Below are 19,226 nucleotides of genomic sequence, written 5' to 3'. Positions count from 1 at the left end.
TAATATTCTATTTGATAAATTTGATGGTATTAGGACGTTTCATGATTTGCTAATGACATGGTTACAGCCACTAGGGCTAATTTCAAACCAAGGACACGGTGTATCTCTTTTGTCCTTCAACACTTTCCCACGTTTTGTAGGATCTCCTCACTTTACTTGGGTGTCCTTTTTGAAAATGGAATTAGAATTCTGTGTGGTCGCTCACTAAAAGTATTTAAAATGATCATTTACTATTCTCTTCAATAATTTACGGTAGTGTCCATGAACAATGTCCCCACGAGATATAGGTAAAGCATTTTTCTCTCAGCTATCCTTTGATGTATCGTGCACCACCTCGCGTGTCAAAAAGGTCAGCTGGGGCTTTCACTTATAATGACAGTTGCCTATTTTTGCTGCCCCCGTTGAGTAATTGTAGTGAAAAGGTGTTTTTCAAAGTATCTGTCATGTCTGTTGAAATGATTTTTAAAATTTGACTTCCTGAAAATGTGCTGATCCTGCACGTCCGCTAAAACATAATAAACTCGACCAAGAAGGAGGGAAATAATGATGATGTAACAGATGGTAATCTCGTTTATATCTCTTTGTGTTTGTAGGTTTCTTGAGCACCGGTGATCAAGCTGCAAAGGGAAACTACGGCCTGCTTGATCTTATTCAAGCCTTACGTTGGACCAGTGAAAACATTGGTTTCTTTGGTGGCGACCCATTGAGAATAACGGTTTTTGGATCCGGTGCTGGTGCGTCGTGCGTCAATCTGTTGACTCTATCCCATTACTCAGAAGGTAACCGTTGGAGCAATTCAACCAAAGGTATTATGCAGGTTGCAAATTTTGACAATTTTGGTGTCTGCATGCTGCCACACCACGTGATGTGAATGTACAGTATATTGTATTTTTTTTCCATAGTATTTTATACAGTATTATTGTTTCTCTCTGACATTTCTGTGCATGCATAAAGTGTTGTTGATTGGAGACGGGCGAATTTTTTGGACAGATTTGGATCCGCAGCGGATCAGTCGGTTTCTTAGGTCTGCGGATTTCAGCAGATCAATCTCAAAAAGGGCGATTCGCGGATTTTTAAAATTATTATTACCAATCCACTCCCGGGGACGGATGTGTAGAATCCACTCCGCGGATTCAACAATTCTTAAGAATCCACCAGTGGATGGCTGAATCCATGGATTAGAGTCTACAAATCAGGCCACGGGTTTTATCCAATGGTGGTTTTTGATAAATCCGCATGGATTGAAAGCGCCCAAATCTGTTTGCGGCTTTTACACGGCAAAACAGATTTTGGGGGTAATATCAGTGAAAATCTGGGAAACAGATTTGGGCAGATTCGCCCCTCTCTAATTGGTGATAAACATGTTTCTATTGTGGATCCCAATGAAATTACTTTGGAAACAGTATAATTCTTCATTTTTTTTAAAATTTTTATTTCTTCTTACTTAAAGCTGCAGTTCAGTCAAAATCCTGCATGTGTGTTTTTTTTTAATAAATCAGTTCTGTAGTGAGAAAAAATACTTTTAGCATTTTCTGTTTTTAAAAAAACAACTTTGAAAGACCAATTTTCTTGTATACTATTTTAACAGCCATTTGCTAAGGCACTGCCCCTTCGTGTCCTGTCACAAGCCCTGGCACACCCCTTTGTCAGCCCTGCCCTCCCTCTAGCACATGTCAGTGCAGGAGTGCTCATGAATATTCATGAGCTTCCACTGAGAGACAGAAGCAGAAGAAAAACAGATCCCTTCACTAATTACGTCACCAAATTTCGCCTATCAATACATGGAGAACGAATTGACCGGCAGCTATACAGTTCTTTAGGTAATTAGAGATTGCCCACATGAAACTATTGAAGTAAAAAAAAAAAAAAATAAAAAAAAAAAGACTGAACTGCAGCTTTAAAGGTGTCTTTTTGGGGCATATCCAGTGACAAGCAGTAAATGAGGTCAATTGAACTGAGTCATTCCTCAGTGGCAAGTTTAGCTGCTCAGGTAAAGCAGGATTGTAACAGCGACACACCCTTTGATCGTAATGGTCCATACTCGGAAAACATTATCTAGGTTTAAAGAGGAGTTTCATGATAAGAAATGGATTCACTGAAAATTCACGAGTTTTGATGAATGTGTTACTATTTAAGACAGGAGTGGGCAACTCCAGTCCTCAAGGGCCACCAACAGATCAGGTTTTCAGGATATCCCTGCTTCAGCACAGGTGGCAGTCTATGACTGAGCCACTGATTGAGCCACCTGTGCTGAAGCATGGACATTCTGAGAACCTGACCTGTTGGTGGCCCTTGAGGAATGGAGTTGCCCACCCTGGATGTAAGAGAAGGAAGTTTCAATGCTTTGCATGCATGATCCAAAATTGTCAAAGCTTTAAACGCAAAAGTGATATTTTGTTTCCTTTCTAATGTCTTAATGCTAGATTTGCTACAGACTGGTTTCAGCAACACTTATAATTATTTCCACTTTGTCCTTTTTGGAATTCCCCATTTTAAAAATGAGGGGAAATATTAGTTACCTAATGTGCACCACTACATATGACAAATTAACACATGCATCCTGTTTTAATCATCAATAGATTGATTGACAGTTTTCCTTTTTTAGTGACTGAAAGATGTCTATTACATCCCAAATAATTAAGGTGCTCCATTATAATAATCCAGGTTAGATCAATAAATTACCTGCCCACCAATTCCACATGCTTGTTACAAAGCTTCATGCTATTGATCCTCATGCAAAATTGTAGGATGCAGTCCACCATGAGCCACAAATAACACTAATTGTTTAATTTCAGAACAAATAGAAACATGAATTAGTTACTGTATGTCACATAGTCTCCAGTTGTTCCATGCTGAGAGGCATTGAGAAATATTCTTATAGATGTCACATTAAAGTGTGTGCATTTGTCCACCAGTTTCATCTGTGTACAAATCTTATACTGAGGCAAGTTATAACATCGCACAGCCCGTCTAAAGACCTACTGTATGTAAATTGTGAAATGAGAACATTGCTTGAAAGCAGGTGGTCAGCAGTGAATATCTTTCAGGTTTACTTAGGATTTTATGAACAACACAGCACTCTCTGGGTATATCACTTGTAACTGTAGCAACATCTTCTGAAACAGCTTCAACCTCAGGAGATACAAACAGAGCATTTATGTCCATTCCCATTAATGACTACTCAATCCTCTCACTTCTAAATGTGAACAGCTGCCTACTCAATGTTCGTACCTTGGTGAATCCAGACATCCTGCACATAAAGCTAATCTGGCTGAATCTGGATGTGCTGAGTGGAGATACAGACTTTTTAGCATTTATATACTGTATTACAAGTGTTATAAGTGTAGCTCATCGGCCCTCCCCCCCCTCCAACCTCATATCGGGTACTCCAGGGTGTTTCCTGGTCTGGCTACATGTCTGTATGTGGTGCGTACCTGCTGGCAACAGGAGGGCCTGAGTCTCCCGTGGTGACACAGGAGACAACAGGACAGGTTTCTAGGGTGGATGTCTTCGTTCTCCTTCAATGGTGCAGCGCCTCCATCTGTAGTAGGCCCCAGGGATACGGGGTGGAATCCCTACTGCAGAATTCCCTCCCAGGGATGAGATTCCAATCTCACACTCTGTCTCTTTAAGTAAAACTCTTTATTGCTTCACAGCAGCAGCAGTACACCAGGAACAGACAGTATACAGCTAGCCGGCTGTACTCCTTCAGGATTTCCCTGCTTCCACTCTGGGCCTCAGGGCCACCCAGAGTGGGGCTAGCTCTTCCCTCACCCCCTAAGCAGGGTGAGAGGTACTTGGTCCACCTATCTATATCTATCAGCTCTACTCATCTGGATCCTAACTCACCACAACTAGAACTAGACCCAGAACTAGCTAAATAGGAAGTGCACTGCTCTTTATGGTTTCAGCAGGCACTGCCCCTGTGTCTCTTGATTGGATACAGGGTCATGTCACCTACCTTCACCATTTCAGGGCAAGTGCTCAAGCCCCACCCCCCCCCCCCATCCCCAGCAGGTCAGGTTTTAATATCCCTGCTTCTGCAGGGGTGGCTTAATCAGTTCCTGCTTCAGCATAGGTGACTCAAGCAGAGGCTCAGTCTTTGACCGAACCACTGATTGAGCCACCTGTGCTGAAGCTGGGATATCCTGAAACCCTGACCTATTGGGGGTGGGGGGGCTTGAGGATTGGAGTTGGGCACCCCTGCACTATATACTATGCCATTCTTTACACCTGCTCATGTATGAGTTATACTTTAAAAAAAAAAAATATTTTAGGCATTGCCCCCCCCCTCCATTGGGTATGCCCGTACACACATGCTAAAGTGCACTTAGTCTAACATTCTGTCACAAGCCAGGCTACACAGGGGTTAATATCAACATATTGATTTTATAGTGTTGTGTTCAACTGGTGTTTTGAAACCCACAATTTCCCTTGAAATGATTAGTAATTACCAAATATTGTTCGGGAGCCGCACTTAATATATACACTGTGATACAGTAATAACTGGTTCTAACAGGAAACCGATCCCTGACACTTCGGGCGGAGGGATCTTCCCTTTATGTAAGTTTGGGATGGTCTAAAATACTGGAGTCATTGCATGTGTAGCAGAGTCTTCTTAGGCTGCGCTTATAGTGCCGGCGATGCGACGTCACGGCAAAACAAATGTATTTCCGCCGTCACGTGCGTTTATAGTTGAAGCGATGTGACGAAGCGACGGCTTGGTCGCGATCATTGGAAGTCAAGTCAATTTGATTTTTCCAGCGACTGCAGTGCAGTCCTCTCAGTCCCAAAACTACCGCAAGCTCAAAGCTTTCTCCAGGATATCACCCACTCCCATCAGAGAAGAAGAGTTTGGGGCATGGAGGGAACATACCCTGCATGTGGTCAAGGAATGGTCCTGTTCCGAAGCCGTGAAGAGGCAGCGAATAGTCGAGTGCCTACGGCCCCCAGAAGCCTAACTTGTGCAAATGCACCGTGAGACCGAGGGAGAAGCCACCGCCCAGGAGTTGGTCGAACGCCTCAACCAGGCCTACACTGTTGAGGATCACGAAGATGAACTCTTGGCCCAGTTCCGTGCTCTCTGCCAGAAGGAAGGAGAAGACCTGTCCACGTTTGTTCGACGCTTACAACTGTCTTTATGGGGATTAGTCTCCAAGAAAATTATCCCGGCCACCGTAGTAAATCAGTACAGATTCAAGCAACTCATGAAAGGATTTCTACCCTCACATCCTATAACCTTTATGATACGAGCGCCCCTCGGGCCGCGACACCCCCAGCTTCCTGGTGTTGGTGAGCCACATTAGGAAACAGGAGGTGCAATTGCACTTCCACACCCCCTAGACATCACGGGAATCTTCCAAAGGGGAGAACAAAGCGGCTCCCACAAAGAAACCTTTTGCGAAGGAGAATCCTGAGGACAATACCCCCCAGTGTCCTCCACGACAGACCCCCTCGACGCCTCGGGTCCGACTCCTAACTCTGGCTTCAATGCGACCTGAAGCAACTGTTGCTTTAAATGCCACCCAGAAGGCATGTCCTTCATGCAAGATACCATCATGAGATGGAGAGAGTTGGTGAAACACCAGATGCGAGACCCGGTGGCTAGAGCCATTTGCCGAGCCATCCAAGAGAAATACCCCTCCTAAGTGAAGCGTGCTCCTACACAGTCACTGTTACCATGAGGGAATGGGACAAGTTCCACATAGATCATGGCCTCCTCTACCGAGTTATCCCCCACCACAAGCATCCCGATAGGAAACAACTCGTCCTGCCCAGAAGTTTGCAGTACACTGTCCTACGATCTCTGCACGATGATCACGGACACTTGGGAGTGGACAAAACATTCGGGCTAGTAAGAGCCACGTTCTTCTGTCCCAAGATGCAGGAATAAGTGGAGCGTCATTGCCGGAAGTGTCTGCGGTGCATACAGTGAAAAACACTGCCTACACGTGCAGCCCCCATCTACCATTTTAAGAGCTCTGGTCCCATAGACCTAGTCTGCATGGATTTCCTCTGCATCGAGGCAGACTCAAAGGGAATTGGGAATGTCCTGGTAGTGACAGACCATTACACCCGATACGCTCAAGCGTTCTCTACCAAAGACCAGAAAGCTCTCACAGTAGCCAAAATACTGTGGGAGAAGTACTTAATTCATTATGGTTACTTAATCAGATGCACTCCGATAAGGGAGAGACCTCGAGATCATGTTAATTAAAGGGCTTCTAAACGTGCTCAATATCGACAAGTCTCGTATGACTCCCTATCACCCCGAAGGAGATGCCCTGCCAGATAGGTTCAACCAAACTCTACTGGATATGCTAGGCACCCTGAAGGGCTCTGAGAAGGCCAGCTGGAGCAAGTATGTCGAGCCGCTAGTGCATGCATACAATTGTACAAGGCATGAATCCACTGGGTACACACCCTATTTCATTGGTGCGTAAACTCCTCGTGCCTGCGCCCCCCTTACCTGCTCCCTCCTCGGTCATGCCCCCCCCTCGCCCCTAATGATGCATCAAATGATGCTGCGGGTCATGTGACGTCACGTGATCCGCGGCGTCATTTGACGTCACGTCTCCTTTGTGATGGGCGTCATTTGACGCCGTGTTGCCATGGAGATGCGTGGACAAGAAGCCAGTAAGTAAATTTACAGAGGCCTCGCGCTCTTAGCTTGGGGCCTCTGTAACCACCGCGTGGCCCGTGCCCCCCACCCAATAAAGTCTTCACCAGTTTGCACACCGCTGCCCTATTTCATGATTTTCGGCAGAGAGGCGCGACTACCTGTGGACATTCGTCTACGAGTATCTAATGATGGGGTACGGAATATGACGCACTACAAATATGTGCAACGGCACCAGGATAACCTCCGTAGAGCGTATCAGTTGGCAGAAAAGGCGACCGCCAAGCTGAATGAGAGTAACAAGCAGAAGAATGACCATAAGGTCCGCCATCGGGAATTCGGCTCGGAGACGCAGTTCTTCTGCGAAACTTAGGAATACCAGGGAAGCACAAGTTAGCTGACCGCTGGCGAGAAGCTCCTTTCGAGGTAGAGACAGATGCCGGGCCTCCCCGTATACCGTATCCAAGATGCAGATGGAAGGGTAAGGGACTGGCATAGAAATCACTTGCTACCTATAACTCAAGTGGAAGAAAGTGACCCGAACCAGTAGTGCTGGCAAGTGAACCGGAGGAGACCAGCGAAATCCCGGATGCAGTGAAAGAAAATATTCAGGATCCTTTGGAAGGAACCTCTGCCAACACAAATGGAGACACAAGAAGAAGAAGCGGGTAAGGGGCTTGTCCCCCCTTTACTCTCCCCAGCGGCTACAACACCACTCAACCCAAGGAGTCCGAGTTTCGTACCTACTAGAGAATATGTAGCTCCAGATTCACAGCTTATGAAAGGGCCAGGGCCTCAAGCCGATGGTAGCCTCTCCACCAAAGAAGACATCAGAGAAGAGAGTCAAAGAGAGAGGCGTCCTCCAATGAGAATGGCGTATGATTCGTTAGGGGCACCTCACTATGAGTCTCAGCAGCTTCTCTCTGAGCAGGTTTGCCTCTGTAATGACCATGCTCACTGAAATGTTCAACTTATTATAGATGTATTGTACCCAGTTAAGTTGTATGTGTATATATGCATTTTTCATTATATAAAAGTTGCAAATGTTGTTCCCAAGCGGAGACGTTGGATTCTCCACCAGGGAAGTTTGATTCTCCACCAGGGGGAGGAAGTAGCAAAGTACCCCTTCTTACCTCCGGTGAGGGGGAACTGCTGAAATAGCCGCCGGAGCTCCGCACCATATTGGGAGTGTGGGGGTGGCCATTTTGGGCAAGCGCGCATGTGCAGTGGGTGCCGAGTGCGGATCCTCTGGGAGGAGGGAATGTCACATGGGGCAGTCACAGCCAATAAGGCTTTAGGAGCAGAAGGGACAGTATATCTTCCGCGGGGAGCCCGCAAATCAGTCTGATGGATGGCGACAAGAGAGCAGGTAGTGTCCAGGGAGCAGTGCCCCTGGAATAGGCATAGGCTTGCCCCCTTAGGCCCCAGCTAGGCCCTGAGTCACTCCAGCGGAGTATTGCAGGGAAGGCCCCAGATAGGGTCTCTTCCCAATTAGTGCATTTTAGTGCTGTTGCACCAGTGATCGGACGGCCACGCGGTGCCCCGTGGCTTGTGACCAGGCCACAGGATCCAGGACATTCACGTGAGGCACTCCAGCTGGAGCTCACCCACGCGGTAGATCCTAAGGAGTGAGGGGATTAGTGTTGGAGGCCCCATGGCGTGGGACCTGATTGATCCAGATCTGACAGCTGCACCTGGGTACAGGAGTGCCCAGGAAGGTATACTGTAAGTGCACCAACGGTTCACAGGGGTAGCGTTACCTCACACTTGGGTGGGACTGACTGGGAAGGACACCAGGGTATTGGTAACAATGCACCCTCAGTACTTTGGGGGGAATCACCAAGTGTTGGACTATTGGGTGTACCTTAGAAGTTACAGTTATTATTGTTATTGTATGTGTGTTAAGTAAACATTAGTTATATACCTTGTGTGTGTATCATTCATTATTGTGATTGGTTCCTGTGAGGGGTTATCCTGCCAACGCTGGGATCCCCCATAGGTGGAGGCACAGCACTGATAAGGAGAAAGGGCTCACCCCAGGCTCCCAGCGGCAGAGGCTTAGGCCTCCTGTGAGCAAACAGATATAGCAGCACGCGTAGTATAGGCGAAAGGCAGAGGGAAAGGGGGCTACACATGTATGACCTGCAACTTATTAATCATCTTTAAATCTAACTATCTATGTTCCATGGCCTTGTCAAGCAATTGATTGATTTTGTTACTAATTCCTATTGTGTGATCTTTCTCTAACTTGGCATAATACAAAAATATAATACAAGTATAATAGTATTTGAACTCTGACCAACACATTCTTGCATACAGTAGATTCCACCATCAAATACCACAAGGGCACCCTCCTTATCTGCTTTCTTCAATGTGATTGATTTATCCTGTTCTAATCTCTTAAGGAGAATACATTCTTTATGTTACATGATCCGTATTATATCCAATTATTTATATATTTGTTTGGCAGACAACATTTTCAAATGTTTGTACAAGAGGCGCTGATCTTAGTGTATGGCAGGGGTGCTCAAGTCCAGGGCAGGTTTTCAAGTTATCCCTGCTCCAGCACAGGTGGCTCAATCAGTCCCTGTTGCAGCTGGGATATCCTGAATACCTGACCTGTTGGTGGGGAGGAGGGGGAGCTTGAGGACTGGAACTGAGCACCCCTGGTTTATGGGACACATGTAGATGTACTCCCAATTGAACATATTTTTATTTTTCTCCATGTGCGATGGATTAACAGCTGTAAAGAACAACACCATTTAAAGACATCATGTTTTACTGAAGTAATATCGCCCCACATCCCTTGATCTATTACTGAAAATTCATGCCCAGAACTTTGACCAATCAGGAGACGGTCTTTCAATAATGCCCTCCTATTCAACCTACTGTATAATAAATAATATATGCTATTGTCTCCAATCAATACCCAATTATTTCCAAGGGCTTCTGTCATATTTGCGGACAGTCCATAATTTCTCCTTAACCACATCAGTATGAATTGGGGTTGTCACCTATGGATTCTGTAGTTGCTGGATGTTTTTGTGGCTATCTACAGCAGTGGTTCTCAACTCCAGTTCCCAAGTAGAGATGGTTGAATCGCCCAAATGTGTTCCCTGGATTTTCTTGCATTTCCCCCCCCAAAAAAATCCGTTTCACGGTGTAAAATCTGCGGACGGATTTGGTCGGTTTCAATCCACGCGCATTCATAAAACAACCGCCATTGGATACAATCCGTTGAATGGATTTGTAGAATTCAATCGAATTGCTGAATCTGCGGATAGGATTCTACAAATCCGTCCACCGGTTTCAGAATTCGGAGTGTATTGGTAATAATAATAATAAAAAATCCACAAAACGCAAATCGTCCTTTTTGATTCGATGAAATCTGCGGATCAAAGGAACCGGTCAATCCACTGTGGATCCAAATTTGCCCAAACATCCGCCCGTCTCTATTCCCAAGTCCCACCAACATCATCATTTATCTTTACATAAAAATAAGCCTGCACTTACAGGGGCACTGCAATATTTTACAGTAAGTTTAAGACCAAATTAAAATGATACACAATTATTTTGTTATGTATGGGTGAGAGATGGTGCTCAGAATCACATGAAGACTCTATCAAAAACTTTTATGTGTAAGTCCATAAGAGTCCGGAACACTGTAATACTTGTCCACAAAGTCCATGTATGATATTACCAAAGTTAAATAGGCGCCTTGCGGTGTCCACCCACAAACCAAACAATGTAGCACACAGTGCTATTCTCTATAAGGTATGGAATATAGTAATAAGTGCTAAAACAGGGTAATGTAATCCAGGGCTATAGCCCATTACCTGTCAGCTCACTCAAAGGACAGTCCAGCAAATCTGTGGTGTGCAATCCATGGTGTAGAGGATCCAGAAAATTGTAGGAAAACCGGATCACAGGCAGCAATGAAGAAAAAATGAATTATCCAGGGCAACTCATAGCAGATGAGAAAGCACCTACGCATTTCGTGCGCAAGCACTTTATCAAGGTGCTTGCGCACGAAACGCGTAGGTGCGTTCTCATCTGCTATCCATTGTGAGCTACACAATACATGTATCTTTATTTGGAGTTGACCTGGATACTTCATTTTTTCCATTGCTGGCGGTGCTCCGGTTCTACCTACCACTTTCTCAATTATGTTGTTAGACAAGAAAAGCCAGAAGGTAGAGATACTGTAAGTCTTACACCGTGCCCGGAACAGTGGTAAAAGTTGATATACAGCTTTTAAGGATATCCCTGCTTTAGAACAGCTGGCTCAATTGAAATGACTGACCTTAAAATCTGACCTGTGGTTTGGAGTTGAGAACCCCTGATCTACAGGATGCAGCCTATCCTGAGAACCACCCCTGAACTGGCCTGTCTGCTTCACAGATTTGTGCCCTACAATCCATTTACAATGTTTTACTTTTTAAGTCTCTGGTCCTTAATCCCTTTTCTGGATGCTATTAAATTCCTTCAATACGGCTTCTTCATATATGTCTGTTGTATAATAAAATGGCGGTTGCAGATGCCCTGCGCTCTTCCTCTGGCATTTCATTTAAATGCCTGGGGGATCGCGTTAGGCCTCTGCAACTCAACTTACCTTGATTCTGCCGGCTTCAGGACTCGTCTCCATGGCAATGCAGTGTCAAATTACGCTGCGGGGTCATGTGATATCATTTGACGCCGCACCAAGGTCATGGGGGGGAGGGAGAGGGGCACAGCTACAAAAGTTTGTGCTCCCCTGTATTTAATGATGTACAAAGATGTCTGTTTTTAAAAATAAAACGATTGTAAAAATGTGCTGAGCTTTTGTTTTAAGAACCAATCATGTCTTGGTTTTCCTTTGGACAAAACAACCATGTTCAAGTGCTAGTGACTATGAACCCCTGAAAGAATACTGTACATAAAAACTAAATAAATATGTTATGTTTGTCCTCAGCCAGGAGCCTCAACTCTGATGATCACCACTGCAGGAACGCTTGCTTCTGAATCTTATTCACTTATTTATTTGATCTTCAAGAAGCCCTATTGTACCAGCAACGATGGGGTTTCATTGGAAGAGCTTTAATGTTATGGGCATTGCTTTTTAACTTACAACACCACCGCATCCCTCTGTTTGGGTGTTCTGTATTACAATCTCATCCTTAGGGGAGTTGGAACTAGAGATGGGCGAATTAATTTTTTGCGGATTTGGATCCTTCGCTGATCGGGCGGTTCCTTTGGTCCACGGATTTCCGCGAACCAGTCTAAAAAAAAACAATTCGTCTTTCCGAATTTCTTTTTTTTATATAACTGACAATCCAATTAGCGGATTCTGCAATCCGTTGGAGGATTCTAAGAGTACAATCTGCGGATTTCTGCAATCCATTGGATTATTTAAAAAAAAACCTCCAACGGATTACGTAATCCGCAGTTTGTACTCTTAGAATCCTCCAATGGAATGCGGAATCCGCAGATTGTACTCTTAGAATCCTCCAATGGAATGCGGAATACACAGATTGTACCCTTAGAATCCTCCAACGGATTGCGGAATCCATGGATTGTACTGTTAGAATTCTCCAACGGATTGCAGAATGTGTGTATCGGATTGTCGGAATCCATGTGGATTTTATCCGCCAACGGATTTTACACCACGGAACGGAAATTGAATGGAAAGTTCGGGTAAATCCACGAAACAGATTTTGACAGTTTCCCCCATCTCTAGTTGGGACTAATGTTAAGAAATTCATCTTCCGGCTCCTGCCCTAACTCCTGACAGAGTGTGAGTCAACTGGAAGTAATTTCAAACAAAGAATTCAATGCTGGTAGATTTACAAAAGAATAACTAAAGAACAGTTATTTAATTTATGCCGGATTCACGCAAAAAGCTCGTTATGTAAGATATTTTCAGAAACCAGGGCTACTATTATAATGTAACAAATAGCAGATGAAGTACTTTTTAATAATGTTTAATGGAAAATTGGGTCATAGGTGGTGCTGTTGAAAATGACAATGCAATTACTCTCCCGTTCCCACCTCTCTTCATTCAATGTGATACAGTAAGATTAAACTCTAAGTAATGCTTTTGTAGTATGTAGTATGCTGTTAATTTGCCTTTGTGATAGAGAACATTTATAACATCTTTATGTATTTTATATCTCTGTATCCCTCTGTTAGCAGCACCCACGTACAAGTTATGTTTAAACATGTTCTGCTAGTTTTTCATATATCCAAAATAGTCATTTGACATAGATTGCATATATCGTTATTAAATTATTATTATTTTTTTTAAATGCAACATATTTCCTACCGCATTTAAAACAGTTTGGGTATTTTGCCATGTAAATCCATTTCGTAGCTCACTAATTCTGTTTTCCTACAGGACTTTTTCAAAGGGCAATTGCGCAAAGTGGAACGGCACTTTCCAGCTGGGCAGTTAGCTTTCAGCCGGCCAAATATTCCCGGATTTTAGCCACAAAGGTTGGCTGCAACATGTCCGACACTGTTGAACTTGTGGAATGTCTACAGAAGAAGCCTTACAGAGAACTTGTTGACCAAGACATTCAACCAGCACGTTATCACATAGCTTTTGGGCCAGTTATTGATGGTGATGTTATACCTGATGACCCTCAGATATTAATGGAACAAGGTGAATTTCTAAACTATGATATTATGTTGGGAGTAAATCAGGGAGAAGGTCTTAAATTTGTGGAAAGTATTGTGGACCACGAAGATGGCATCTCTGCTAGTGATTTTGACTTTGCGGTTTCTAATTTTGTGGATAATTTGTATGGCTACACAGAAGGTAAAGATATAATGAGGGAGACAATTAAATTTATGTATACAGATTGGGCAGATCGACATAATCCTGAAACAAGAAGAAAAACGTTGCTGGCTTTGTTTACCGACCACCAATGGGTTGCACCAGCGGTGGCCACAGCAGATCTTCACTCAAACTTTGGTTCTCCTACATACTTCTACGCCTTTTACCATCATTGCCAAACAGATCAAGTGCCTGCTTGGGCAGATGCATCCCATGGAGATGAAGTTCCTTATGTCTTTGGGATCCCCATGATTGGTCCCACAGAGTTATTTCCTTGCAACTTTTCCAAAAACGATGTTATGCTAAGTGCTGTAGTGATGACTTACTGGACGAACTTTGCTAAAACGGGGTAAGTACAGTTTTATTTGTTAATGTTTTCCTGTGTCAATGAATGACAGAATATTTAGAGACCGAATAATAAGTAGCTCAATATATGTGTGTTTAGCTATAGGGGAATATGTAAGCCCTTGAGTATGAGCTAATGCATGGGTTATGGTAGGCTGCTGTCATACTTGTTTATGACTCAACATATCTCTCAAAATAATTACTAGGTGAAAAAAAGATACCTGGGAGTGATTCTATGCTAGGAGAGCCATACATTATTTATTCTATTTTTACCCAGGACTTCAGAGGCAGCAATGTTTGATTTGCATGTATATACAGATGTAGTCACACTTACTGTCCTCGGTGCTGTGATTTTCACTGCTCCGGTGTGGCTACAGCTCTCACAGCTCGAAGGACAGTAAGCGGCCCAGAAGGATTAACCCTATTGGGTTCCAGCACTGTCAGCTCCCTTGATGATGTAGCTGTCCAAATATGGCCATATAGCCTCCCCCTCGTGATGTAGAGCCCCATACAAGGGTATCTTCATCATCCAGGGGGAAGGAAATACAGCCCTGCTTACCTTCAGTTAGCAGAGACACGAATCCATGATGGAGAAGTGCAGAGACAGCTGCAAACGCCTGCGCAGTTTATCTGAAAGGTGAGTATCGGTATATTTCTCCCGCACGTTGCCCATTCAAGCAAAGGATGAATGTTGCGGGGTTCCATTCAAAAGCACAGAACCCCGTGGCATTAATCCTTCAGGGCCACAAGACTTGCTGTCTTTGTGGCTGCGGAGGGGCCATGTTCGGACACCACGGGTTTATCCTTTTTTTTCCCCTGCGGCATACATTTAAGTTAACATTGGGAAAATTAGTCCCTGTCCCGAAGAACTTGCAATCTAAGTGAAGAGCTTACAATCTTAAGTGATTCGTGATGTCACTTATGACAGCACATGTCTTTCAGTTTCCCCTTTGCCGCATCTGGGTTCTTCACCCACTATTTTAGAAGGCTGCAGTAATAAGACAGATTTGTAGGGGTTTTCAGGAGAACCCGCAGTTTGTAATTACAATGTCCTTTAAAAGCAGCAAACCCCTTGTTTCATATAGATTATTTCTAGAATTTCAAACAGGGGGTCCCCTGAAGCAAAATAATGCTATTTTTAGCTGCAGGGACATCCCAATTACAGAGATATTTACTGGTTTAGTTGGCAGTGTTTTCTTTTAGGGAAATTAAAATGGCTGCCAAATCTTTAGTCCCATTAGCCAATAGGAAACCCCAATGTCATCGGACGGGATGAAGTTGCAGCTTCCTAACCGCCGATCGCGGCCGACATCATTAAATGTATAGGAAGAACACCAGCAAGGAAATGGCGACGTATGTCTGGAACGTGTGGTCACCAGAGATAAAAATAATAGGATTCCGCTACAGGGGACGGTTTCAAGTCTGTAAAAAAAATGGTTTTAAATGAGTATAAAAAGAGGGTCAGAATTGATGCATTAACTTTGACATGTCTGAAATGATGTCACAAAACAAAGATGGCTGCATCATGACTTTTGATGTTGGTGTCTGTGCTGACTTTACTTTAATAATATTGCCCTGTTTTAAGATGGATGCATTGGGGCCTCACTGAAATCCGAACAAACAAACTGTTAGCATTTACAGGTCACATCTGAATGCAGCCGAGTGGAGACGTGTTCAGAAGAGTAGTGGGCAGGTTAATGTTTCAAGATCTTCTAAAGGTTTTCTTTCCTCAACGTAAGTTTGTCATAGCTTAAAAGCATTGCTAATGAAAGCATTTAGGCCAATATTTACTAGGAGTGCTATAACATAAGACACCTTCTAGTTCCGGAAGATACTTTAGAGCAGGGGTTCTCAACTCCAGTCCTCAAGCCATCCCAACAGGTAAGATTTTCAGGATAGCCCTGCTTCAGCACAGGTGGCTCAATCAGGTGGCTCAATCAGAGGCTCAGTCTTTGACTGAGCCTCTGATTGAGCCACCTGCACTGAAGCTGGAATAACTGGAAAACCTGACCTGTTGGGGTGCTTGAGGACTGGAGTTGAGCACCCCTGCCTTAAAGCTCATTCATGGGTTTAGGGGGCTTATTCGATATCTGCCCAGTGGTCGATCGAGCTGTTTTTGGCAGAAATTCCCAATTGAAGTCAATGTGAAATAATGTCTGAAAACGGTCTTTCTCAGTACACAACTCTGCGCGGTGGATGGACTGAATATATTTTTAGACAGTTCAGCATTTCTGTGGAATACCATACACATTTTTTTGTTGTTACTTCCTTATATTTTTGTATTGTCAATTGGCATCTGAGGATAAACTGCCTTGCATATTTTCTGTCATGTAAAATGCTTCTATTGTTTTCCTTTGACAGTGATCCCAATCAACCGGTTCCACAAGATACAAAATTCATCCACACAAAGCCAAACCGTTTTGAAGAAGTTGCGTGGACTAGATATTCACAAAAAGATCAGCTGTATCTCCACATTGGTCTAAAACCCAGAGTGAAAGAACACTACAGGGCAAATAAAGTGAACCTTTGGTTAGAACTAGTACCACATCTGCACGTTATCAATGACCTCACAACAACTAAAGGACCATCCACTGATATCACGTTCAGACCAACCAGGAAAAATCCTGTACCCGTAACTTCAGCCGCCCCTACCATTATTGAAGATAATTTTAAACAACAGCCAAGCCCCTTTTCATTGGAAAGAGACTACTCTACGGAGTTGAGTGTTACAATTGCAGTTGGGGCTTCTCTGCTATTTCTCAACATTTTGGCTTTTGCTGCATTATACTACAAAAAAGATAAGCGGAGACATGATGTTCACAGGAGATGTAGCCCCCAACGCAACACCACCAATGATATAGCCCACGCACAAGAAGAAGAAATAATGTCTCTACAAATGAAGCACACTGACTTGGATCATGAATGTGAATCTATCCATCCTCATGAGGTGGTTCTCAGAAACGCATGTCCACCAGACTACACTCTAGCAATGAGAAGATCCCCTGATGACATTCCCTTAATGACACCCAATACTATAACAATGATTCCTAACACTATACCAGGGATTCAGCCCATACACGCCTTCAATACGTTTACTGCAGGACAGAATAATACTCTTCCCCATCCACACCCACATCCGCATTCACATTCTACAACCAGAGTATAGCCAGACAAGATGAAACACAGACTTTATTTTTTGATGTATTACAGTAGGTGACCTAAATTGGAATTACTTGGCTTTTCAGCCGGCAGGAGACTTGCTGTTTAAATGTAGAGGAACACAATGTGCATAATGCATATACATATCAAGAATTTTTGGAGTTTTGGAATTGTAAATACACAAATGGACAAAAAAAAACAGCAATTGAAGCAATTGTTGTGAATAATCATTTTTCATTCATATGCCACTATTATTATTTTTTTTGAAGATTTATGTTGCCGTTTGGAGTTAAGCATGTGCTACACAAAAAGAGAGGACAAAGACTTAACATAAAATGTATCAATATGCACAAGGGACCACACTCATGGAATGTCAGATAATTCCACCAATTTTTATTTCGAACCGTTTTATTGTGTAGATCATAAAAGTACCAATGCTGTTAAGGCCTTAATAGGGGGCCCCGTACTAAAAACTGCCAATAGAACAAGGAGGTTTGAATCCTGGCAGGTGTAACATTATCACTTAAGTGCTATCACTATAAATTGTGGGAATAAAAGAAACTGGATATTCGTAGCACGAAGTGCATGATCATTTGTATGCTCGGTGGCTGTGCTGCTGATTAAGCCACAATTAAAATTGCTCACATCCCATAAAAGTTTTTATGAAAGATTACTACATCAATTGGCAAACCTTCGGGTGATTTTAAAGGGGTAAAAGTAATTACAGTACAATAATTCATGGTATTGTCCTCAGTATTTTATGGAACTAGAAACTAAAGGAAGATACAGTAGGTTTCGATTTAGTGAGAAACACTTATTGGGTGTGAGTCCCAAAGGGTTGTGTGTTTATACTACTATTTTTCCAGCCTAAACAATTTTTAGAAATATACCTGTAATATCAATTGCTTTTTTTTTGCTTTAGTTGAGATCTGATGCCTTTGTTAATACTGGTAAGGTAAAGTGTGTCCAAAGAAAATTTGCAAATACGTTATGAAATATAGAATTGTCCCAAATTATCAATATGGTTTCAAAGATTTTATTTCTCATGTTGCATGTTCAAAAGTGTCCATATGATTTATAAAGCATAACATGTTATTTCCCTCCCCCCCCCCCTTTCTCACAGTAAATTTCTTTATTACTGATGTTACCTCAATGAAGTTTATCATTAAGATATATACATATGTAGATACCAAGGATACACAATTATAAAGGGTGCCAACGACTGGAAATTTATAAACCTAAGTCCTCTATGTCTGTAATTTTATATGAATGTAATACAATCTCAAACAAAATCTTAATTTCCCTATGGTTTATCAGCAAGGGTATTTATCACAGTATTTTCAAAGTGTTTGTATATGTATCAGGTGTACATTTATATGGAAAGAGATAGAGGTGGACTTAAGAGCACATCCCTAAAAATACTTTCTCTCTTAGCTGTACTATATTTCTATTAGACAACAGTTTACGTGCTTATTTTTTTTTTTTTGCTTTTTTTTTTTTGTTTTTTTACATTTTTTCAGAATACTAGTAATTTTGATAGTTTGTAAGATAATGCAAATACGTTTCTCTGACAAACTAACGGCAGTAACAGAAACCTTTCTTTTCAGTTACTCTTTTTCAAGAATGAAAGCTTATTACACACGGAAATTGTATATTACTTAATGGAAATGACTTTGTACTTCTTGGCTAGAATACTGGTCACTGAGTGAAATAAAGATAATCTGGATAAAGGATCTTATTCCAATGCTGAAAGACATGATTTTGCTCATTAAAGAGCCAATGTGTTGATTGCTGTTTTGTCATTTTTTCCAAAAAGTAAGTGAATGCGCCTCATATTTATAGGATAGATTATACTGACTAGACCACCACTGGGCTTTCAACGTGCGCTGTTTACAAGGAGAGAGAGGGATTTTGTATAGTTAGCAAAGAAGTGTTGTAAATATACAGTACATGCGGTCCAACAAATTCAATAAGGAGATTTACCAGATTGGTAATTTTGTTTTTATCTATATCTCCAAATCATCAAAAAAGTTAAACTATAGACATACAAGTACATTTAAAATTATGAGGCCTAGTCTATTATTTGCGAAAAGCACATTTTTATATATATATATATATATATACACAGTGGTTGACAAATCACCAAAAAATCTACTCGCCACACAAAAAAATCTACTCGCCACCTAGTACCAAACGTGTGCTGCTTGGGCCAATATTTACTCGCCCCGGGGTTAAATCCACTCGCCCGGGGCGAGCAAATGTATAGGTTTGTCGAACACTGTATATATA

General features: G+C 42.6%; 1 protein-coding gene across 9 annotated transcripts in view; it reads left to right on the top strand.

The window, feature by feature from the left end:
* NLGN1 (neuroligin 1) overlaps positions 1-19,014 on the top strand; it is a 476,103-nt gene extending 457,089 nt beyond the window's left edge. For 4 of the 9 annotated variants that reach the window (XM_075570759.1, XM_075570760.1, XM_075570761.1 and 1 more), the window contains 3 exons: positions 594-806; positions 12,993-13,782; positions 16,140-19,014. In XM_075570759.1, the coding sequence (XP_075426874.1) occupies positions 594-806; positions 12,993-13,782; positions 16,140-16,944 (1,808 nt within the window). In that variant the 3' untranslated portion in view covers positions 16,945-19,014. The remainder of the gene's footprint in view (positions 1-593; positions 807-12,992; positions 13,783-16,139) is intronic. The other 5 variants (XM_075570766.1, XM_075570764.1, XM_075570762.1 and 2 more) reach the window with 2 other exon arrangements.
* The last annotated feature ends 212 nt before the right edge of the window (positions 19,015-19,226 follow it).

This window comes from Ascaphus truei, chromosome 14 (assembly GCF_040206685.1).
Source record: "Ascaphus truei isolate aAscTru1 chromosome 14, aAscTru1.hap1, whole genome shotgun sequence".
Lineage (NCBI taxonomy): Eukaryota > Metazoa > Chordata > Amphibia > Anura > Ascaphidae > Ascaphus > Ascaphus truei.
The sequence above is the reverse complement of the archived record's forward strand: the minus strand, read 5'-3'. Positions and strand labels throughout refer to the sequence as shown.